This window comes from Penicillium antarcticum, assembly GCF_028974205.1.
Source record: "Penicillium antarcticum strain IBT 31339 chromosome Unknown utg000003l_segment0_segment0, whole genome shotgun sequence".
Lineage (NCBI taxonomy): Eukaryota > Fungi > Ascomycota > Eurotiomycetes > Eurotiales > Aspergillaceae > Penicillium > Penicillium antarcticum.
The window spans coordinates 1238053-1260881 of NW_026695301.1; the positions used below are offsets into that span (position 1 = coordinate 1238053).

Genomic DNA, 22829 nt, shown 5'->3' on the forward strand with positions numbered 1-22829 from the left:
CTTCACAATGAGCTTTAAGAACGCCGCCACCACCACTCTCCTTGAGTTGGTCAAGTCCCGCCGTACCTTCTACGGTCTTAAGGCCGAGAGCCCTATCTCCGACGATGCCATTGAGAGCATTGTCAAGGACTCCGTCCTCCACGTCCCCAGCTCTTTCAACACCCAAACCTCCCGTGTTGTTCTCCTACTGAAGGAGGAGCACCAGAAGGTCTGGGACATCGCCATCCAGGCCATGGAGGGCCTTGTCGCTGCCGGCCATGTTCCCAAAGAGCAGTTCGAGACCGCTACCCTGCCCAAGCTGAACGCTTTCAAGGCCGCCTACGGAACTGTAAGTGGCACGATCTAGAGGTATTTTTTTTTGTCAAGATAACATTAACTAATTGCAATTAATAGGTCCTTTTCTTCGTTGACTACGAGTCTCTCGCTCCTATCAAGGAGAAATTCGCCATCTATGCCGACAAGTTCGACCCCTTCGCCCTGGAGTCCAACGCCATGTCTCAGTACCTTGGTATGTACTTCCCATCTGACCCAACGGGACAAAACATGAATCTAACAAGAAATAGTCTGGCTCGCTCTTGAGTCCGAGGGCTTCGGCGCCAACCTCCAGCACTACAGCCCCCTGATTGACGAGCAGATCACCAAGACCTGGTCCCTGCCCGCCTCCTGGAAGCTCGATGCCCAGCTCGTCTTCGGTGTTCCCACCTCCGAGGCTGGCGAGAAGACCTTCGCTCCCGTTGAAGACCGCTTCAAGGTTTTCGGCAAATCCGCATAAATCATCACATATAAATTATAGATGCGTCTCAAATAGCATAGCGTTACGAATGAAAGACCCTTGATTTCCAATTATTTCTTCTTAAAAATCGCCAGCGCGCGAGCCAGCTGGTAGAACTTAAATATGGCAGAAACATGGCCCAGCAAGGAGAGGATCTGTCGGACATGACGCTGCATGCATGCAAGGCGATCTTGATCTACGAAGCTTGGCCCCGCAGTTCAGGGCAGACGACAGCTGGGGTGATCGTTCGAAGATCCAGAAAGGAGTTAATATCGAAATTGATACACTGTAGTAGCTGTTTCAGACGTGTGGTGTGACTGTTTCTACAGTCCCACCAGTTCATCACCCAGTGGAGGCAGGGATATTGAAGCCATAATCAATGTATCCCCCGATAATCTGACGATCATTACAAACGCGACTCATCTACAGGACGTCACTACTGCCCATATATGCATCCCGAATGCACCCTGCTCTGACCGAAGATCAATATAAGGTCCTGACCGGCCCTTCAGGCACTCCTTTTATCCCCGGAAATCGGATTCCGACACGAGCATATGAAGCCGTGCATCCGATTGGATGTACATTTAGTGGCTAAAGTCGATAGCAAAGCAAAAACTCTTTAACCGAGTCAATCCCTGCCGATCTGAGGGCAGTTTATGTTGATATGCGGTGCTTCGTACTTCATTCTCCAGTGGCATTCCATCACGCATCTCACTTGTGAATAGATCGACTGTCTCACTTGCCTCGCAATGATTGTTCTCCATTCTGTTTTACTTCTCCTCTTTAGGAACAAGAACTGGAATCTGCCGGGGCTTAGCATGGTCGTATCTTATGCATCCCTGGACAAGAGTGCTGCATATTGTACTTGGTCGGGCAGGAATCTTCTGCTGGACATAATTGTCGCGCTGTAAGATTAGATCGTCGGTCCCACAGCTTGACACAGTACACGCAAGCTTCCGCAAGGGATTTGAATATGGTGATATGGAAGTACATGTGCATGTAATGTATAAAGATGAAGTGAAGCGGATAAATGTCGACCTTATTTTCGTGGAGCTCCACCCACTCCACCACCACACACAATATTTAGGCCGTTTTCGCCACAGGTCTTCTCATTTCATGTGAGATTTCCTATTTTTTCTTTCTTCAACTCCCAACCCAAGTATTGTTTCTCACCTGAATAGCTCCAGTATGTCGAACGAGCAACCTGCGAGCGCAGAGCGTCCACTGGACTCAGTCCCCCACATCGGACCCAGCCAACATCTAGATCCAAGTCAAGAGCCTCAAGATGCAGACTCAGCACCTGAATCCGGTCGCTCTTCCATGTCCTATACAAGGACATACTCGACACCAGCGACCGGTGCACAAACCCCAGATCCATTGATGGGAACGACCATCTTCGACAATGTCGCACTGCATAATCTATCATTCAAAAAGATGGGCCAAGGCCCAGATGCGCCCTACACAATCGACACAAAAGGCCCCCAAGTCACAAACCGAAAAGCCTCAATCTCGGGATCCCGCAGTCGGGACGACGTCGCCGACGAAGCGGCATCGCCGATCCGAAGCAAGCAAGGCATCCCGCCTGAGATCCCGAACTTCACTGCAGAGCTCATCCTAATCTTCGTCTGCTCCGCGGGCCTAATGCTATTCTCATTCCTGCTCGGCGACATGCTCGCTCCACAAGAGCAAATCAAAACAGCCCTCGGTATCACCAATACTGAACTTCCATGGGTCGTCGGCGCCTTTAATGTCGCGAACGGCCTATCGGTTATCATCTCCGGCTCGCTAACTGACCTGGCACCACCGAAACTCCTAATGGTCGGAGCGTTCGCTTGGCTCGCTGTCTGGAACGTTATTGGCGCATTCACTCTACACCCGTCCCGCTATATCCTATTCTTCGTTATGCGCGCCATGCAAGGCTTGGCAATCGGCGTCCTAGTCTCGGGAAGTATGAGCATCCTCGGGCGCGTATATTCACCAGGAATCCGCAAGAATCGCGTGTTCTCCGCGATGGCAGCATGCGCTCCATTCGGTTTCTCACTCGGCGCCATCCAAGGCGGTGCTCTATACCAGCACCTGCCCTGGATCTTCGGCTCAAACGCTATCATCTGCGCCCTGCTCTGCGTCGCAGCATGGTTCAGCATCCCACCCCTCCGACCAGTCGCCGACGTCGCGGGAACCGAAGCCCCAACCCTCCGCCAATTTGACTACCTAGGCGGTTTCTGCGCTGCCGGCGGCTGCGTTTGTCTCCTCTTCGGTCTAACCCAAGGGCCCGTCGCCTCCTGGCAACCATACACCTACGTCCTAATAATAATCAGTCTCATCCTCTTCATCGGTCTATTTTTCGCCGAACGCCGCGCAGTCCGACCACTAATCCCAAACCGCCTCTGGAAAACACCGGGCTTCACTCCATTGATGATCGCCTATTTCCTAGGCTTCGGCTCTTTCTTCGGCTGCTGGCAATTCTACGCCATCCAATTCTGGCTCCGAATCCAACATGCCACCCCCATCGCTGTGGCCCTCTACCACATCCCCAACGCTCTAGTCGGTGTCCTGGCAACCTGGATCGTCAGCCGGATCCTCCACCTTGTCCCGGGCCACTATATCTACGCCGTATCGATGTTCGCATTCACGCTCGGACCGGCGTTCTTCATTCCGCAGACTGCTAACACGGTCTACTGGGCTCTTTCTTTCCCTGGTGTTGCGCTTGTCACGTTCGGTCCTGATCTTGCCTTTGCAGCGGCGTCTATTTTCATTACCAGTAGTGTGGCTCGCTCATACCAGGGCTCTGCTGGTGCATTGCTGGTTACAAATCAGAATCTTTCGTCGGCTATCATGACTAGTGTTGCGGATGCTATTGGTACGCGTGTTGATCGTGGTCCGTCTGGTGAGATTGGTCTTGAAGGGTTGCATGCTATTTGGTGGTTTGCGCTTGCGGCGCAGTTGCTTGCTGCTTTGGTTACTATATTTTGGGTGAGGATTCCTAAGGAGGAGGAGAAGGAGCATGTTACTTGATTTGATCACCCATACAGTATTTAGATTTGGTTTGAAGCATCTAGATTAGACCTGGCTGTTGCCGCTGGATATTACGATTTATGATTTACTATTCAGTTCTGGTGGTCTATACCTTCCTATACTAGAGCCCCAGGATTTATCTTGGGATTCATATGGCTAGCAATGTTGTCTACAGATTTCTTTGTTATTAGGAGATGGAGCGATCCCTTCTATATCAGCACTCGTATGTTTGGGACGTTTGGTATACTATGACCTATATAAGACTGCTGGTATCATGGTGGTGATCAATTCCTGAAATTTCATAGAATGGCAATTTCGCGAAGGCAACATTGTGATTCTTGTGAATGAATTTACAACGATACAAATCAAGTCATGCCAATAAAACCGATACAAAGCGGTCATTTTCTAGAAGTATTGCAGACCAAGGTCCGCCAGGATTAAGTAGAATAGAGTAAGAAAAGTAAAAAGAAAGTATAATGAGACAGAAATGTCAGTAAGCCACCCAAACCAAAAGGTATCCCCCAGTCCCAAACCAAACTAGTCATATAAAAAGAGCAAACAAGAAAACAAAAAGTGAACCGTCGCCATGCAGTCATAAGAAAGAGTCACTCGTATGCTGGACCGAGAAAAAGATAATAAGATGTACGTAAAGAAGCCAATGAAAAGAATCAAAAAATTCATCAGACATCCGTAACTAACCGGCGCTCACTAACATTCTCATGTTTAGTCAACTCATTTTCATGCTTTGTCGACTCCTGCATGATATGCATCTCGGTGGTAACCTCGATACCATCAAGAGAATTGTGGCCGATACGGTCACCAGGCTTGACATTAATGGAATACATATCATAGTCCTTGTCGTGGTTCTGGCTGAAGAGCCCTGTGTGGCGTGCCTGGCTGCGGGTTGTGGTCATGTTTGTGACGGTTGGTCTATTGTTGGTTGTGTAGCCGTTGTATCTGTTTGTGGAGAGGAGCTTGGGGAAGATACGACTGATTATTGGTCGTAGGAAGGGGAGGCAGGAGCAAATGATTGCGACGTTGCATTCTGCTGCTGTCCAGTAGGCGGCCCCGACGTTGCTATCTGTTTGTTTGTTAGTTATTGGGGGTGGGATTAGGGTGGACGGTGCGTACAGGAGGTGTCGGTGCTCTTTGCAACTTGACGGAGACTTGAGAGACGAAGAATACTTGTGATCACAACCCTGAATCATGGGTTAGTCTGTATTGCGATAGTTAGGGGATCTGGAGCACATACAGAATACCCATGGCAAAGACACCCATGAGAGCGAGCTTTTGCATGCGGGGCAGTTGGAGTTTGGAAAGGAGCGGCATCGGCAACAGGAGCAGTGAGATGTCCGTTGCGATATTCATCGAAGCATTGAAGAACCAGACGGCCTCGAAACTTAAGCAGTTGCCTGGAAGATCATGGTTCCAGAATTTGGCGACAGGGACACAGTTCACAAAGCCACTGATGATAGCCCATGATGAGTAGGTGGCCACTATGGCTATCATAATGTAACAAGCAAAGCGGAAAGACCTGCCAGGGAAGATGCGTAGATATTGGAAAAGAATGGAGAACTTGGTGAATGCCAGGCTGGCGTTGTAAAAAGGGATAGCAGCCCACAAGCACTAGAGTGAGCCAGTCAGTAGGTATTCGAAAGAAAGTGGACCTCATTCAAGCGGTGGGTGATGTGTTGACACATACCTTGAGTTGTTGCTGTAGAACATGACTCGAAAGCAAAGCTGAGTGGATTCCCATGCCATAGTGCAGTTCTGAATCCATGTTAGCGCAATTGCCCCTCAAGTTTGAAACCAGACTTGGACTCACGAGCAGCAACGAGGGCGAGATAAACCAGAGCAAACACCAAGGAGATCAGAATCGCCCAGTCTTCACGACCGGTGATTTTCATCAAGCCAAGTCGTGCATAAAACCGCATGGCAACAATGACAGTTGAAAAAGCGGTCAGTACCGCTGTCACTACCAGCGCACGTTGACCCTGAGAGTGGCCATTGTCTCCCTCGCGAGCTAACAAGTTGTGTAGAGAACCGTCCATGGTGAAGATGTGTGTCGAGTTAAGGAGCGTAGTGGTGGGAAAGGTCGTAAAAGAGCGTGGGATGAAGAGGGTCAACAAATCATGCCCGGAAAATAGGCTGCACGGATATCCCCGATCTAGGTCACTGCATGGATCACAACGTTAAAAGTCGAGTTTCACCCTGGCGAATCTGATACTAGAGAAGAAAGAGTCCTCCCCAGGACGAGCGGCGGACAAGCTCTTTTGAATTCAGACCAAATGTCGATCAACGGCTTATCAAACTGCGGAGAACAATTCCATGCATGAGTCGACAGAACTCTGTTTTTCGCTTGCTTGAAGCCCCCACAATGCTTGAATAGTCTGCTCAATAGTGCAGCTAAGGACAGCGATCCCTGGTGCTGAACCAGGTTGCTGGGAGGCTTAGAATACCCTGAAGAGGGGTCAGACGCACGCCATGGAGTCCTCCAATAGCAATTGATAATAAGTCTGCAGAGAAACATCAATGGAACCCTTTAGCGTGGGTTTGGTCGCCTTGGTCTCCACTGCATAGTCGAGGTATGGAGTCCCGAGAGGCGCTTTTCCGGCATTGTCATTCGAGGGGCGTCAAAACAAGGATAAGATTGACATGTGGCTGCCGAATGTGCCATCGAAATCCCGAGCTGTCTTTTACAATTCCCCTGTTGGGTATGGAGCACGAACGAACGGGCCTCTATTTAGAGATTTGACCCACTGGAGTGGGACATTATGCCGCGTTTTCAATGGCGGATGAGATACTCCGTGTCCAGGGGAATAGTGCAGGCAGACATGCAGGATGCACATGGTTGAGAATCGTGTTATTGATATTGCATAATGTTCTCCGCTTATTCCGCGACGGAGTTCGTGCCGAGGTATTGGATGGATGGATGCAGCTTCACAAAGCATACCTTCAATGCCACACAACGGCCAATTACCGAGATGGATCCAAGCCTGACCCTGGATATTTCACCCCAGGGGTGAGACACGATCTACAAAGGACCTTGAGACTGTCAAGTTGACAGAAAACAGTGAGCATCACTTCCTATTCTGGTTAGGTAATCAACATGGATACCCCTGACGCCAAGCATTTCAATTCCTCTATAACTTCACTTTTATTTGGTAAACAGAACCCCGATTATTCACTCAAAACTACTCAACTAGCTAACTACAGTCAAGCCACGGTGATCATTTTCCGTCCCCCGGAACATGGTATGAACACTAAAGGCGCTCCTGTCAAGGAGCCCCGCAATAATCGCCACTATTCAATAATATGCTCTAGGAACTCCACTTCGGAGATCAAAGCCACCTGCCTCCACGCACATGCGGTGCTTCACAGTGAGCTCATCCAGCGCACGGGGTTACACGACTGTGGGTGTTCTTAACTGCTATTGAGACGCTAGGCACTGTGACCTCCACGGTTCGCGTCACTCCAAGATCTACCGATGATGTGCTTGGAATTGGATTGGAGTTTCCTTCCCCCGGATCTCTTGGGGGCGTTCTTTGCCGTCTTGATGATCTACAAACTACTTGAGTTTGAACTTTCTCGCGTGTTCATTTGGGGATCATAGCGGGGTGGTACTTTTGACAGTTTGTGACGCCACTTGGTGCTAGATTGTCAATAATGGGATTCTACCCCGGATCAGGATCGGATTTGATACGTTGGATGATGGCTAGATCGAGATTGAATTTGGGATTTCCCAATTGGGTGTGCATTTGTCAAGGTTCAGACCCGGCGAGCTCTTGCATGGTTATATTTTTAATGGAGCACCGAGGCTTTGCTTGGTCTACTGTAATCATTCATATGCAATAGGATTTCTCAGTGGGAATTCACATGCGCGTGGCTCGCCTTGTTCAATTTTAATCCCCAAATCGAGAACGAATTCAGAGTCAATACATCGGCTAGTGGCTGCATTAGTTGCATTTAATTTAGATTATATCGAATATTGGTCAATGAGGCGTACATTCCCCAAGATTCAGCCCTGGAAGAATCTTTGACCGCAATTTTACCAATGTAACTTGTTTCTTTCACGCCTTTCAGTCTTGATCAAAATCCTCATAAAGTCATGCATGGATCCTGGAGCCATTGCTTTGCGGTACTTCGCGCTCTTTAGATTACTTTATCATTCTTTTCGCGAAGGCGATGAAAATGCATCATTTTGTACGTTGCAGTAAATTTTCAAAGTTGAACGTTGACGGGGCAATAGTTGCGCCTTTGAATTCTCCTGTTGAATGAAGTCAGTGAATACATGCTAAATCAGATGAGCCAACAATATATTCACCGCCAGATTCTTAAAGTAGAGTCGACCTTGTTCTTTTATCCGAAAGTTCCTTGGGAGGAGGGCCTAATAATGCAAAAATGTGGCCAAGGTGGTTAAGCTCGTCACATTCTTGGACTTCGAAGGATCAACCTCTTTGAATAGCTTTTTGCCTTCGAGCAGATCCCACAGCCTATAAGTCACGTCAGCTTTTATACAGTGACTTTTATGATGTGTTTATAAACATTCCATCACCGTCAAGCTTCAGATATCGGCGCTGTACGCATAGCCAGCGTCGAAAATAACTTCTGGGGCTCGGTACATCTCACAACTCGTGAAGGTCCAATCCCCACGGACAGACAAATCAAAGTCAGTGGTTTGGACTTTGCCAGTGATCTTGTCGAAGATCCCGAAGTTATTCCGAGAGAAAGATAATATTCGGCCATATAGGTAACTCTTCTACGTCAGTAGATGCCCGTGGTTGTCTCTGTCAGATTTCTCTAGAATAGATGGATTCTCAACTTTGATCATAATATCAAGTCTGGAATCAATTTGTTGGAATTCCTGTTATCAAAACAGAAGCAAAAGACAAGCCGGTATGGATAACATGATATTCAGAGTAGAGGTAATCAAGTCCATGAAGTATCTCTCCCTTAACCAACGCCATCTGGGTCAAAAAGTAGTAGATGCTACTGTGGATACGTACTGAACTGGTCAAGATCCAGAGCAAGCCAGATAGTTGAGTTACTGCCGTAATCAAGTTCGGTTGAGTTAATGCCGGCCATTTAGAACATCTCCCAAGCCTATGGGATAGAATTGCGTAGGATCATAGTACGGTGCGAGTTCCTCCTCGATGGCTTCGTTTACTGGAAGATTAGGAGCGACCGCCGTGGAAATTCGTCATGGGCGGTGTTTCAATGCCCGGAATGGGATAATCGAGATATTACAGTTGCCATAAGAATTCATCTGATATGGAGTGGGTAAGAAGGGGAGAGGTGATCCCTCTGGGAGACAGGAGGCCGGAAGGCTTGGCGCGTAAACAATACGTACCAGAGGACATCCCGAAGCAGTATACGCGTACATAATAGTTAACAGCACAGGTAGACCAAAACATCAAACAGAATGACTATGAGAAAAACAGCTCGAGAAAACAATCTACAACACCAACCCAAGTACAGGGTCAGTAAATCCACTACCTACAACTCCAAAAGACCCACATCAGGCATGGCTTTTGCAGCTTGGCGCTCCAGCCCTAACCCCAAAGATTGGAGAAGTTGAACCCTGATTTGCGGATACCTGCATGCCAAGACGAGTGGGTGCGTTGGCCCCAGTTTTGATTAGAATCTTCGTATTATGAGGGATAAGATCGTTTGAGGTATGACTGGCTACTGTTGATACTGTACAGCATTGATGTGGAGGTTGAGCAAGACGCAACGGAGGTTACATTAAATCCGTGACCTTAGAAAGAGAGACATGGGGTAGATCTGAAAATTGGGGCTGCTTTCTCGAGCTTTGAGATAGGTCATATTCTGGTATATCACATTCTGTGTTCTGTATGCGAGGACTAGGAAACGTAATGCTCGAAACCACCGTAATTGTAGTTGGGCATATTTCGCAGTGGATACCGTGCTGCTGCCGTAACAGGATAAAGCAAAAGAAAAGATGAATACTAAAATCATATCTTCAAGCCTAAAGGTAAAAGAATAGCGATTCCTCAGAATAGAATACATTTCAAGAACCACACTTTTGCCAATATTAACACAGCCTGGAAAGAATCCTAGCAAAGTAAGTGGTATCTTAGTGCGCCATTTATCTCTCGAGAACACCAGTGCAAATAAAGAAAAGAAAAAAACATTATCCGGATCACATTATTTTCGTCACTGCTTTTGGACAGACGTTGAATGGTTACCGCCTCATCGCGGCCAACTCACGTTCCTTGGCTCGGAGTGCCTCACGCATATTCTCAGCTTCGCGTTCTAGTCTGGCACGGCGATCTACCGAGTCACCGAGGGATGCAATGCCAGGCAACGGCTGCGGCGTATGGGGCGAGGGAGACACAGAGTGATGGAGAGGTTGGGGCCTGTTCAGGTTGGGATCTGGACGGGCTTCGCCGCGGGGGTCGGGTTGATTCAGGATGGATGAGATGGAGCTGAGACGGCCGGGTGGGGTGGGATAAGCCGAGGACATGATTGGGGGCAACTGGTTTGATCCTGCCTCCAGGGTGTTGGGGACTGGCAGGGCTTCTGCGGCTGTCTCTGCCAGGGTGCGCTTTTTGGGAAGGGTGAGGGAATTCGGTGATGCCGACCGTCGGCCGTATGACACGGGGGATTGACCTAGACGTTCTACTCCCAGCGGCATCGGTAGGCCATGAGTGATAGGACCATGAGGAAGCCCGGAGGTGACATTGTAGCCGGTGAAATCGACCGGTGGTGGTGCGAAAGGCATAGGTCGAGGTGCATCTTCGATTTTGCCGGGCATCGTGTGATAGGGATCCATGGGTTCGCTACTCATGTATCGGTAATGGTCGTCGTGGCCGTGAGCCAAGGCAGCAGGCGAGGCTTCCGGGGATGCAGATGAGCCGTTGGATGACTGGGTGGCAGCGGTAGGAGATTGGTCTCGTAGGGCGGGAACAACACGTTTGCGACGTTTGATGATAGATTTCTTCATATTCGTGGGCCGGTAGCATCCGTGGAGCTTGTAGTACAATCCTGTATTCGGTCAGTCAAATGGACACATAAAAAGTTGAGCAGTAGATGCTAACCACAAGCATTGCAAATGGGGTGACCTTGTTCATCGCGTCGCCAAAGAGGAGTCACAGTTGTCCCACAATTTTGACAAGCAACTAAAGTATTATTTCCATCAGTGACAGTGGGAGCCTTCACTGGTGGCTCCTCTTTTGGCGCGTTTTCGGGCTCATTTGCTGGAGTACGTCCCCATGAAGATTGAATTGCGGTGGTTCCTCGGGGTGCGGACTTGTAAATTCGATTGTTGTAGGCGGGACACCCGTCACATCCCTCTGCACCACCGGTGCCATTACAACTTCCACCCCCAGGACATGAGCCTTTGCATCCACCCTGAGAATGTGCGGAACCATCGGCATGGGTATGAGAGGGAGGGGTGGGCCTTTCACCCTCGGGTTGCATGCGATTTCGTTTTGTAGGGCGGGCGACGTTGCGAGCCTTGAGATAAAGTCCGCAGGCATTACAGATCATCGCTCCTGTCGGAGAGCGACGCCAAAGTGGGGTGCTTTTTGTACCGCAATTGCTAGAAGATTGGGTCAGCCCACCAATCAAGTAGTAATCAAATCATTCACGACTCACCTGCACGAATGTCCAACGAAAATAACGCCTTTTTGCCCGCTTGGTGATGATTTCTCAGCTGGAAGATCATTGTGCCCCCATCGGTCTGGTCCAGGCTGGCCAGGCTCCTGAGCCATCGAATCCTCCCTGTATTGGTCTGCCATGTGTTCACGACCCGCCTGCGCCGAGGAGATCAACTGTTGAGCAGCATCCAAGTCCTCCGCCGACGGCTGCCGCATTGGAACATCCTGGTTCCGAGGCAAAGAGTGAAGCGTTTCCATTTTTGGGATGGACGCTAACATTACCACCAGCTATCGCGGCCGTAAATCCTTCCGCCGTTTCAGAATTGGAGGACAGCGGGGTCGAGAAGCGAGACGGGGGAAGCGAGGGGAGTAGAGAGTATCGTAGGGAGAATGTGAAAGTGATGTCGCACCACAGTCGAAAGCACAATACACCGTATCAATCTAAATCCAAATGTCGGTCAAGCTGACGTTTGAAGATAGGCAAGTCAGTCCAGCAGGAAGGGCTGCAGCCACGATGCTGCAGCGGAGGGCGCGCGGACAATGACTCAAATCAAGTCGAGAGGGTGTCAATATTGGCCTTTTAGAGTACTGGGACGTCAAAGATGAGTCCACAGACAATGACCGATGCGTAGAGTGGCGACCCAACGGCTTGGGACGATCAGGTGATACTGATTGCAACAGCTGACAGCGCAGAACGACAGGCTGGCTAGCGAGCGATCGTGGGGAGACGGGCTCGTTCGAGGACAGTGGCCGACGCAAAAGCACGAACAGCGAGGCCAGGATTGGCCGAGAGGCTAGGGAGCTGCAAGATGGTGATCACTCTGCGTTAGGAAGGGGCCAAGTGGGCACGGAGGAGGAAGAGAGGAAGGCGAGGCGAGTAGCAGAGAGTAGACTGTAGGAGGGTAGAGTGAGTAAAGGGACAAAATAGACAATAGAAGTGAAGTGCAAATGTAGGTAAAGGGAAAGGAACAAAGAGGAATGCGATGCTTATCGCATAAAGGGATTCGGGGTTATCGATCTAGGGGCGATCGACGGCATATCAATCTATCACTCTAAACTGCCGAGTTCTTTCTCACCTGTTATTTTTGCTTTTGCGGTTTGAGCTCTGCTAGGAAATCTCTTCAATATGCACGTCTTAATCCCCAGATAGCATCAGACTCCACTTTCGATGAAGATTACAGAAATCAGCAAGAAAGTGGAAATTTCACCTTCCAAACTGAGGCTTCTGTGGAGTTTTGCTAGGCAATCGAATATATACGTGCTGTGATTGGTTGTGATATGATGACTAACCCGGTCAGCAGCAATCTCGGCCTTTTAATTCGCCACTCGGCTCTCCAAGACACCGAAACGATATGACCACGTTGTACTATTTACTTCTTTAGTCCCTTTTAGTCCGTTAAGCCCGAGCACAAGTACAAAATGGCGGAACTAAGCGACGGATTTCGGTATTTGTCGAACTATAAGTTAGCTCGGGCTCACCGGGTCTCGGATGAATTCATTAATGCCATATCCAATTTCAAATATAGTACAGGTCTCCTAAAACTTCGAGCTGGTACAGAAAATCTCGGAGACCCTGCCAAATCTTCCATGCTTCCATGCTTCTCCCTCTTCCCCTAAGATCCTCGGTCACATAATGGCTGAGGGTCCGTGATCAAGGCTAGGCCCTGAGATCTCCAGCTCGTTCCACTGGAGAAGCGCACACCGCACGCCGTATTGCGAAAGGAGATCGGAGATCTGTCATGTTGCCAAGTCCATGCGCCCCACTCAGAGGCGTGACAGGAACCGGTCATCGCCACCTACGCAGGCGGCAATTTAGACCTGCTCAGCACCCCAACCCTGATCAGACTCGCGCATGTTGGAAGGGGGCTCGATGGAGGGAATGAACTCGAGAGCGACATATCCCAGACCAATGAGGCCGATCAGGGAGCCGGCAATGATGCGCAGGACGCCGTTGTTCAGCAGGATGGAGCCGATGAAGATGTAGACTGTGGGTGAAACAAATTAGCTATCTGTCGCAATACATCCTTCATGGATATTTGATAGCTTACAAATGCCACGGCCCAGGAAGGAGAAGAGGAAGGACGCATAGCGGTAAGCGTGGTCCGGAACGTTAGGGAGGAACTCGAGTCCACCAACAACTGCAAACACATTAGCAACTGACTGGTATGTGGGGTATGGTAAAGCATACCAAGACCGAAGAGGATCACATAGACGCCCAGGATGATGCCACTCCATGATGGGGGGAAGAAGTTGCTGATACCTCCCAGCACCATGAACACACCCACGGCGATGTTGACAAGACGGCTGCAGCTGGTCAGTACTATGGTTTTCGCAGCACGCGCAAGCGTATAGTATCAACATACAAGATGTTCGTGAAATCCATTGTGATGGCTAGTTGGTATGTTATTTAGATGAAAGGGATCTTCGGGGTCTCGTGGTCGTGAATCAATAGTGCGGATTGCGAGTCGCTAGGCAGCTGCACAGATCAGAGTAGCGACAATGGGTCCCGAATAGCTAATTTGGGTCTTCAATAGTCCTCAGTTAGCTCCTAATATATCTGAAGATGGTGTTCGATCTGGATAGTGGAGAGTGCGAAGAAGACCGGCATGTAGGCCGTCGGGTGTGAGCCAAGCCCCATCGAGGTGGCTGGGTCAACAAAGGGGAACACACACCTGTGGGGTTGGGTGAAACAACAAATAGCTGTCCAAAATGGCAAAGCCGTGTTCGATGAAGCTCAAGTTGTAAATGAGAGTGAACAGGGGCGAAGTGGAAAGGCGTTCACTGCTTCGCTGTCGCAAGCAGCGGGTCGCCAAGCCCGTTGTTGCTGAGTCAGCTGTGATTTCAACGAGACAGCGCGACCGCTGCTGGTCACGTGAGAAGCCACAGGACAGTGCGGGCGCTAGACCACATTCATGATAGCGTTTGCGATACATAGGGCTATAGATACGAACCACGAGTACGAAACTGATATCTGTGAGTTGAAACGTCCGCTCCACAATTTTAATAGGCTGTAAATGGGGGTTCAGAGTCATGTGAAACAAACTGTTGGACTGAGCCCTATTTCCAGGGGCAATGGGACGATTAGTGTTGAGCCGAGCACAACATGTATCCTACCAGTTCATCACTGCGGGACGGGTTTCTAATCCGAGAAAAAGTCGTCAAGAAGTTTGCAGTCAATCTTGAATGCAGTCAATCTTGAATCAATTGTGCAGGAATATATAAAGTTGTGACTAGTATGAGCTTGGCAAAGGAAGACACATTTCTGCATTTATCGTTGAGTAGTCGACCACAACTGCACAATATATTGATTTGTACCCTTAATACATCAACCTTCGGGAATTGAGAAAGCAAATCACATGAGACAAAAAAACTTCAGATATCCTTCGATGATCCAGTAGATCTATTAGTCCATTGATTTATCTTGTTATGATTTAGGTTCGTAAGTGTAGACAGCATGGCGGCTGGGCTGAGTATACTCCGCAATATTCCTCATTAGCGACCATGCAGGTAACTTGAAAGATTTCCTATTTACATTTCCACGCTACGACTTGCGACACAATTGCAAGCAACCTGCAACTAACTTTGGCCGGAAACTCCTACCTGTTGTACCGTCATTGGTCGATCACTCGCGGCTAATTATCATGCAGATGCCTGCATAAATCATCACTCCATGCATAGTGATCTACAAATGATGACAACTCATTGGATTAAAAATGTACGCGTGATGTCGCAGTATTTCCCGAGATTGTCGAACAAAAAAGAAATGTCAATTAACAAGAGCTTTTCACAGGCTAAGCTGACTGTAACCTTAATCTGCTTTTGACCTGCTCCATTTCAAGGCCCAAGTGGGAGACCATCTTTGTCTTTTGACTGCACTTTCCCCCTTACATCTTCAGCTCCAGGCTGTTGTTTTTCTTTCGTTTTTACCCCCACTTAGACCGATCCCCCGCTTCGGGGGAGTGCGGTGGACGCCAAGTCTACGTTCTTTTCGCATCTCTTCTAATCTTCATAACATAATGGAAGATACACTAAGCTCACTCCCAGAGCCATGGCTCTTCAATCTACGGTCTTCTAAGCAGTTCATCGGATTTGCTGTGTTCGTAACCACGTTCGCTGATGGGTTCCTCTACGGAATCGTAAGTACCATGGCGTCCCATCCTCAACAATACTAACTCATGCGATCGGATCATGTTTAGGTCGTAGCCGTCCTTCCATTTTCCTTGACAATTCGCTTCGGAGTCCCAGAGGTCGACGTCCCATTCTGGACCTCAACCTCGCTGATCGTTTTCGGTCTGGCAATGACGCTTGGGGCACCTATAGCAGGTTGGATTGTCGGAAAGTGCGAAAGAAGCCAGATCCCATTCCTCGCAGGTCTTCTCTGTGCATTTGGATCAACCCTCTTCTTCATGTTTGGATGGGCGCCGTGGATGATTATCGTGGCAAGAGTCTTCCAGGGTCTTTCGGCTGGCGTCGTATATACAGCTGGCTTGACGCTGTTAGTTAACACGATCGAGTCGCACGAACTGGGTCCCTGGATTGGCTTCGGGCTATCCGGTATGAACTTCGGTGTGCTTGTATCACCTACGCTCGGTGGAATTATTTATGAAAAGACAGGGTTCTATCCTGTTTTTATCATGAGTCTTGCTGTGATTGCCATTAATTTGGTTCTCATTTTGCTCATTATTGACAAGAAGGCTGCTGCAAAGTATCACGATCATGTTAGCAGGACTAGGCCAATTTCGTCGAATGGAAGTTCACCCAGGAGCGCGGTTGCAAACGGGAAGCGACGACTATCGCGGGTTGAAGATGGCGATGCGACTGTGACAACTTCGCTCCTCGTTTATTGCAGAGAGTCACCCGAACCGGCTGCGACAGAGGCCACCTGGTGGACTGTTGTTGGAGGTTTTCTCAGTAGTCCGCGCATCCTCACAGCACTATATGCTTCTCTGATCAATGTTGTTTTAGTAAGCGCCATGGACGCGGTGCTACCAATCTTCGTAAAACAAACCTTCCACTGGCTATCTGGCGCCACAGGAGCGATCTTTCTGAACCTGACTATACCATCTCTCATGGGCCCATTCATTGGAATGCTATCTGATCGGTATGGTGTCAGGTTTGTCGCTGCGATCGGCTTTATATTTGCAGGAGTAGCAACCATTCTACTAGCTTTGGTGCGCCATAACACTGCTACAAACCATATAATGGCCTGCGTGCTACTTCTTTTTGTTGGTGAGTTTTTACCTTGTAGCTATCTAATATATTGGCATCCATTGACTTCCTGAGCAGGTATAGGACTCAATGCCTCACTCACCCCCTTGGCTACGGAGATTCCCCGAATCGTGAAAGATCTTCAAGACGAGCGCCCTGACATATATGGACACAAAAGTGCAGTTGCCGAGGGATATATGCTTCTCGATGCTATGTTCGGTGCTGGCACTGTGCTTGGGCCATTTCTCTCTGGGGTTGCGTGTGATTATATCGGATGGACTGGATGTACAATCATGCTGGGGGTGCTGAGCTTCTCTGCCATAGTGCCTATAGTACGTGAAACTTTTTTCGGACCGATTCTGCTCGCATTCACTGACGATTTATAGGTATTATATCTGAAGCCGCATATTGAGGCTTCATGACCACGATATTGAGTACCCACCTCCACATGAGATTCTATATCATATCTCCGCTACTCGAAAAGAGCGAATGTCACCATGAGCAATACAAGAGTTCGCAATGAAAGCGCTCCAGATGACAGTACAAAATTTGGGTAATGAACTAGCAGTAATTTTGTCAAGCTCTTTCTCTTCTAGAGCATGAAAATACCGAGCAATTCAACGAATGATGCTTTGTAGATGGATGAAACTTAGCATCCGAAGCACACAGGATAAGAGAAGACAAGTCTATTATCCAATCTTCTGAGCCGTGGGAAGCTTACAAGAGGTCAAATCCAGGCATACGATGATTGCCATATTCTAATATCTCGCGATGCCTCCAATGGGACCGAGGTAGGAAGAGAACTTGGTTCATGACAGATGTAACTCGAGGGATTCCATTTCTTGGAGAGCTTTCGAACAGCGTGGATCATAATCGATGTCACCTGAGAGAGAGATCGCATTTTGGAGCCACCCTTGGGGCAGCTTCAGTACTCCCTAAAAAGACCCCGGGTCGACTTGCGACTGGCTCGATTATAGTAATGAAGGGATCGAGTCAATTCCCCTAGTTTGAGTCGTAAGCCTGTATCATCTCACGGCAATTAGGGAGTATTCACGGTCAGCCGCCTGACTGGGACGAGAAGGTGGCTGAGGGAAGAAGGGAAACGCGATAGAGAGATATGAAAAATCAAGAGAGAAGACATGAAGTAAAAAAAAGAAAGGAAGAAGAAGGATTGGGGAAATAAAAAAGTGAGAGTAAGAATTCCACATGACAATTATAAAAAAAACAGACGGCTCGGCTCCTTTTGCTAGTGGTTTGGTAGATGTGTTTCCAGGTTTAATTGGAGCCTGCTCCCTGGAATATTTACTGCTTTCAAAAAATTTCTGTCTATTTCCATACTATCAATTTCTATGACGCCAGACTACGCGAAAATATCAATCGGAGGTTGCAATGGTCGATGCAGACCTGGAAAAGAAAAGACGACGACAGGGGGTACATGAAAACGGCACCAACGGTCGATATTATCACTTCAATTGAATCCAAGTAAGCCAAGTTCATCGGCACTGTGATGGATTAAATATATTCTATCCTCATCTTCTGGATGGGAAGGCAGCCAGAAGCCAATGGGTGGCCCTCAAAGCTAGGATAAAATGTCCGCAATATGCATGATATATGTTACAAGCTGACTCACTATGTATGTATCTGTGTGAAGACCTCAATAAGTCATACTTGTTGATTTGCTGTTAGGGAGTTCACAGGAAAGGAACTGGCAATGAATCACGACGGGATGGATTTACCCAAGGGACGCTAACCGAAGAGTTACGTTAGAAATGTATGAAGAAAAGAAGAGACAGGATCCAGAACTATTCGTTGAAGCTCACGAGAAAGAAAGAAAGAAAGGGTGGTCATAAGACCGCTAAAAGATAATTACGGAAAAGCATTGACCGGCTACACAGGTCAGTCTTCTGTAACAGAACATGGATGCATACAATAAATCTAGTTGGGAAAGCAAGCTCCTGATGAAGAAATATTGATAATAAAGGAAGTTATATTAATGCTCTTCTGTTGATGCAGCGTAAGTGTTCAGTCTAACGCGCGTGATGTTAGCAGAAAGTATTCCCAAAAAAAGAATATGGCCCACGCGCTGATAATCAACCATGAAAATGCGTTGGTTTGAGAGCCAGACGATGAGCAAAAGAAAATATAATACTCAGACCATGTCGAATGTCATTGCTTCCATGGCCATCTGAAGAGTGTGCCCATTACTTTCCGAAGGCTTCTGTTGGCGTCTCTCAACTTCCAGCGCTTTGGTGGCCTATCGAAGGTCGGGATGGGAAAGGTGAAGTACTCGTAAGAGGTACCACTAGGGCTTTCACTTGTGAGCTGCCTATGCCTATGGTGTTGAGGCCGATTCTTGGCCTTAAACTGAGCTAGAGACACCCCTCGGGATAAGGCGGGAGTGACAGACTGGATAGTTTGAGTTCGGGAGTGCGTTAGCTCACACTCAGCCTCCAAATGAGGCGGTGATAGCCCCAGGAATGAGATTGGTGCGGCAGTTTGGAGATCTCGAAGCGAAGGGGGCTTGAAAATGCACTCAGATGCCAATTGAGGTGATGGCAGTTCGGGGAGTGAGGTTAAGGCAGTAGTTTCATTAGCTCGAAGCGAAGGAGACGTGAGTATACACTGAGGTTCCGGTTGACGCAGCTCCCGGAATAATGCGGGAGTAGCAGCTTGGAAGGTTTGAAGCCTGGAGGAGGTCGGCCTCCAGGTCAGCTTTTGAGGAATCTTGAATGCTCGTGCGGCAGCGGTAGCAACTCGAGCAGTGGTAGACCAAGCAGACGCAGATTTGATCTGACTGTTTATAAAGAACCCGTTTCCGATGACAAGGGCGGGAAATAGATACTGCTTATTATTTCCAGTATCCACCATGATCTGATCCTTGGTCAATTCCCCGTCTTTCGTCCAAGCCCCATGAAGTGAGTACAACTTCTGAAAATGGCCATGGGAGGCTTGTAGGAGATCTGGCCCGCGCAGAGTCAAGATGCCCTTGTCCAACCCTTGCAGATATACCGTAACAAGGTCAATGAATGGCATCGCTCTGTTCCTAATCGACTTGGCTCGAATCATATTCCTACCTGCGGGGACAATTGGCCCACCTTTGATGCAAGCAAGCAAGACTTCTGGGGTTGTTGTAATGCGTGTTTCAGTTGGTTGGCACATCCAATTGTAATGGTGGACGTATTCCTCACTCTGTTGGCGCATCGCACGATGACAGAACATGGCCTCGGCTTGCTCGTCAATCTTTACCCAGTCCCAGTCTTGAATGGCTAATCTATCAGAAGAGTCAACGGAGGAAGCAGATGAGACAAAATAAAAGCCTGGCTCTTCGGGCTCAGGGACCTCAATCATAGTGAGTGGCGTGCCAGTGGAGGGCATCTGCTGTGAACTGAAAACAAGAAAAGCTTCATTATGAGCGCCAAGCAAGATAGCTTTTCTAGGAAAAAGAATTAGTTCACGTCTTACGAGTGAAGCTTGAACTGGGGATGCCGTAAGAGGAAGTGGATGGAAGCGAGGTGGTGCTTGGAACCGCTCTCTGGGGGAATCACCGGGAAAATATTCTCCCCAGTGGTGAGAAACACAGCAGGTGTATGTATTACCTACATTTTGTGAGTTGGGCAAATGAGGGTCCTCAACATCGGCAGCCCAGTCGAACGAGTCTGGTAGATGGAGATTAGGTAGGGTTGTAGACTTGCTAGCGACGGGATCTTCGACACCCTTAGCCCATTTCAAAGGCTCGGGCCTTGAGCGGCTGTTGGTGATGGATAGACCTAATGTAGATGGTATGCTTTCTTCGAAATTGGCTGGCAAGTTGAAGGGATCTGACCGCAGAATGTTGGAAGAGGATGGGGTTGTGTTGTTTGACGCGATCTCCTCGACATCATCAGTCCGATCAAACGCTTCGCGTTGCAGGTGATCAGATGAGGAGGTGTCCTGCGTCACACATTCAGCTTGTAAGAATTCGAGTGATAGGGCCTCTACTGAGGCTTGAGGACGTACTGGGTTATGAGGAGCTATGTTCATCTCTTACGGGATGCAGGCCACGCGAAACGGAAGAAATGACGATGACATTCAATGGGTTTGTATACACACAAAATTGAAATGATACAGAAATGATAGAGATGGCAGAAATTAAAATATGGAAGTACGGGAGTCAACAGCAGGATGGTGGATGGAGTTGCCAAGATAGAAGAATTGACGTGAAGCAAAGAGTGCAAGAGGTGGTCAAACGCGTTTGGCCTGGTTGCTGTCGACAACAGCTGGAACAGCTTTGGAAACAAGGCTTCCTGGAGTCCTGTCTATCGACAGTCTATGATATGTATGATGACAAGATAGAAGCTCGAATGCGTTTTGGAGTGATTTCCTATATAGCAGCAGAGACGGTGCCTATTTATCGCCAGTCCACCAGCTCTTCTTTGAAGCTATAGCTCTTCCGCATCGAAGAAAGGGGTCAATGGTATTATGACATCGTTGTCACATTGCTTCAGGAGATTGAATCCAATAGAAGCTGATCAAGAATAATGTCCTTTGTATAGTCCAACAAGAGCTCGCAGTCTGAATCCTGTCTTATCAAAGAGCAGGACAACTTCTTTGCATCCATCCACATCACCTGCATTCACTTCGACAACAAAAAAAGAAAACACACACAACGCATCTAAAACAATGACATGCATAGTGTCGGAGATGCTATACTCCGAACACTACGAGAAGTGGGTCCGGCCTTCTGTCCGGCGCTTATGTCATCCCCATATGACGCCGATTCCCCGCAGCAGCTCGTGATAGTCTTCGTTTTTCCTTTCCACTGTAAATTACTGTGGTGTATATAGAGCATCAATCTATGAACCATATACGAGCTTGTTTTAGATCAGTTGGACTACTCCGCCGACACTCATCTCCCTTCACAGCTTCATCTCTCCCCGCATCTCCCTTCGCTTTCACGGTCCAACCAAACTCCGTCCGAACAATGGCCTCCGCAATGGCAAAGCGCCTCGAAGGCAAGACTATTGTTGTTACTGGTGCCTCTTCTGGTATTGGAAAGAGCACGGCCATGGAATTCGCCCGCTCCTCGCCCAAGAGCCTCAAGCTAATCCTGACAGCTCGTCGCATCGACTCGCTGAAGGAGGTTGCTGCGGAGATCCAGAAGGAGGTCGGCGATGGCGTGAAGGTTCTTCCCGTGAAGCTCGATGTCAGCAAGCCGGAGGAGATCGACAACTTTGTTCCTTCTTTGCCTGCGGAGTTCAAGGAGATTGACGTTCTGGTCAACAATGCGTGAGTCACAGACGACAAAGACGCGAGCATCCCGATAGGATCAATACTAACGGATCTCATGTAGTGGTCTAGTCAAGGGCGTTGCCCAGGCAGGTGATATCGCTGCCGAGGACCTGAAGGTCATGTTCGACACCAACGTTACTGGCCTGATCAACATGACTCAGGCAATCCTGCCTATCTTTAAGAAGCGCGATGAGGGTGGCCGCGGTGATATTATTAACATCGGTAGCATTGCTGGTCGTGAACCCTACTCCGGTGGTAGCATTTACTGTGCCACCAAGGCTGCCGTACGCTCTTTCACTGATGCGATGAGAAAAGAGCTCATTGCTACGAGAATCCGTGTTATTGAGATTGATCCGGGTCAGGTCGAGACTGTAAGGATCTTCACGCTCGTTCCAATCGGTTTACAAAAACTGATGTCAACTGCAGGAGTTCTCTGTTGTCCGATTCTATGGAGACAAGTCCAAGGCCGATGCTGTTTACAAGTAAGTCAAGCAGGGTCATTCTTAGTTGCACTAGTGTTGACATATTGCAGGGGTGTTGAGCCATTGACTGGTGACGACATCGCCGAGGTCGTTGTCTTCGCTGCCAGTCGCCGCGAGAACGTCGTCATTGCCGATACCCTAGTGTTCCCTAGCCACCAGGTAAGCTTTGGGTACCAGATTGAGGTCTCCGATGAGCCCTAACTAATATGTTTCTCTCTCTAGGCTGCGGCTGGTGTCATGCATCGCAAGGCATGAAATGTGCCCATAAACAGACAATTTAGAGGATAGATGGAGGTCTAATTAGCGTTCATCGAATCAAGTTACACATCCTGTAGTGTAATCCAGTTATTTTATCCACAGGTCATGGTTTTGAAACACAGCTTCACAAAGAGTACTGGTGGAGCATATGAATCATAGTATACGAGGCCAGAGTAACCCGTCTTTCAACAGTACAATTAGGTA

General features: G+C 48.5%; 8 protein-coding genes across 8 annotated transcripts; 4 read left to right on the plus strand and 4 right to left on the minus strand.

Annotated features, from left to right (window-relative positions):
- Positions 1-7: 7 nt before the first annotated feature.
- Positions 8-772, plus strand: N7508_003183 (uncharacterized protein; the record flags this gene model as incomplete). The annotated part of the gene is made up of 3 exons (XM_058461249.1): positions 8-328; positions 394-508; positions 564-772. The coding sequence occupies 3 exons, from the start codon at positions 8-10 to the stop codon at positions 770-772; spliced, it is 645 nt and encodes a 214-aa protein (XP_058321826.1).
- Positions 773-1960: 1188 nt separating this feature from the next.
- Positions 1961-3787, plus strand: N7508_003184 (uncharacterized protein; the record flags this gene model as incomplete). The annotated part of the gene is made up of 1 exon (XM_058461250.1): positions 1961-3787. One exon carries the CDS (start codon positions 1961-1963, stop codon positions 3785-3787), a length of 1827 nt encoding a protein of 608 aa, XP_058321827.1.
- A 680-nt stretch (positions 3788-4467) lies between these two features.
- On the minus strand, positions 4468-5838 carry N7508_003185 (PTH11-like integral membrane protein; the record flags this gene model as incomplete). The annotated part of the gene is made up of 5 exons (XM_058461251.1): positions 4468-4868; positions 4919-4986; positions 5040-5413; positions 5490-5557; positions 5613-5838. The coding sequence occupies 5 exons, from the start codon at positions 5836-5838 to the stop codon at positions 4468-4470; spliced, it is 1137 nt and encodes a 378-aa protein (XP_058321828.1).
- A 4154-nt stretch (positions 5839-9992) lies between these two features.
- sreA (siderophore transcription factor SreA) lies at positions 9993-11667 on the minus strand (the record flags this gene model as incomplete). Its single annotated transcript, XM_058461252.1, has 3 exons — positions 9993-10795; positions 10849-11351; positions 11408-11667. The coding sequence occupies 3 exons, from the start codon at positions 11665-11667 to the stop codon at positions 9993-9995; spliced, it is 1566 nt and encodes a 521-aa protein (XP_058321829.1).
- Positions 11668-13221: 1554 nt separating this feature from the next.
- On the minus strand, positions 13222-13792 carry N7508_003187 (TVP15 family protein; the record flags this gene model as incomplete). Its single annotated transcript, XM_058461253.1, has 4 exons — positions 13222-13394; positions 13458-13547; positions 13598-13713; positions 13773-13792. 4 exons carry the CDS (start codon positions 13790-13792, stop codon positions 13222-13224), a joined length of 399 nt encoding a protein of 132 aa, XP_058321830.1.
- A 1633-nt stretch (positions 13793-15425) lies between these two features.
- N7508_003188 (uncharacterized protein) lies at positions 15426-17039 on the plus strand (the record flags this gene model as incomplete). Its single annotated transcript, XM_058461254.1, has 4 exons — positions 15426-15545; positions 15606-16638; positions 16696-16949; positions 17004-17039. 4 exons carry the CDS (start codon positions 15426-15428, stop codon positions 17037-17039), a joined length of 1443 nt encoding a protein of 480 aa, XP_058321831.1.
- Positions 17040-18783: 1744 nt separating this feature from the next.
- N7508_003189 (uncharacterized protein) lies at positions 18784-20637 on the minus strand (the record flags this gene model as incomplete). The annotated part of the gene is made up of 3 exons (XM_058461255.1): positions 18784-19995; positions 20218-20547; positions 20614-20637. 3 exons carry the CDS (start codon positions 20635-20637, stop codon positions 18784-18786), a joined length of 1566 nt encoding a protein of 521 aa, XP_058321832.1.
- Positions 20638-21451: 814 nt separating this feature from the next.
- On the plus strand, positions 21452-22622 carry N7508_003190 (SDR family oxidoreductase; the record flags this gene model as incomplete). Its single annotated transcript, XM_058461256.1, has 5 exons — positions 21452-21882; positions 21947-22256; positions 22312-22367; positions 22418-22526; positions 22590-22622. 5 exons carry the CDS (start codon positions 21452-21454, stop codon positions 22620-22622), a joined length of 939 nt encoding a protein of 312 aa, XP_058321833.1.
- Between the last annotated feature and the right edge of the window lie 207 nt (positions 22623-22829).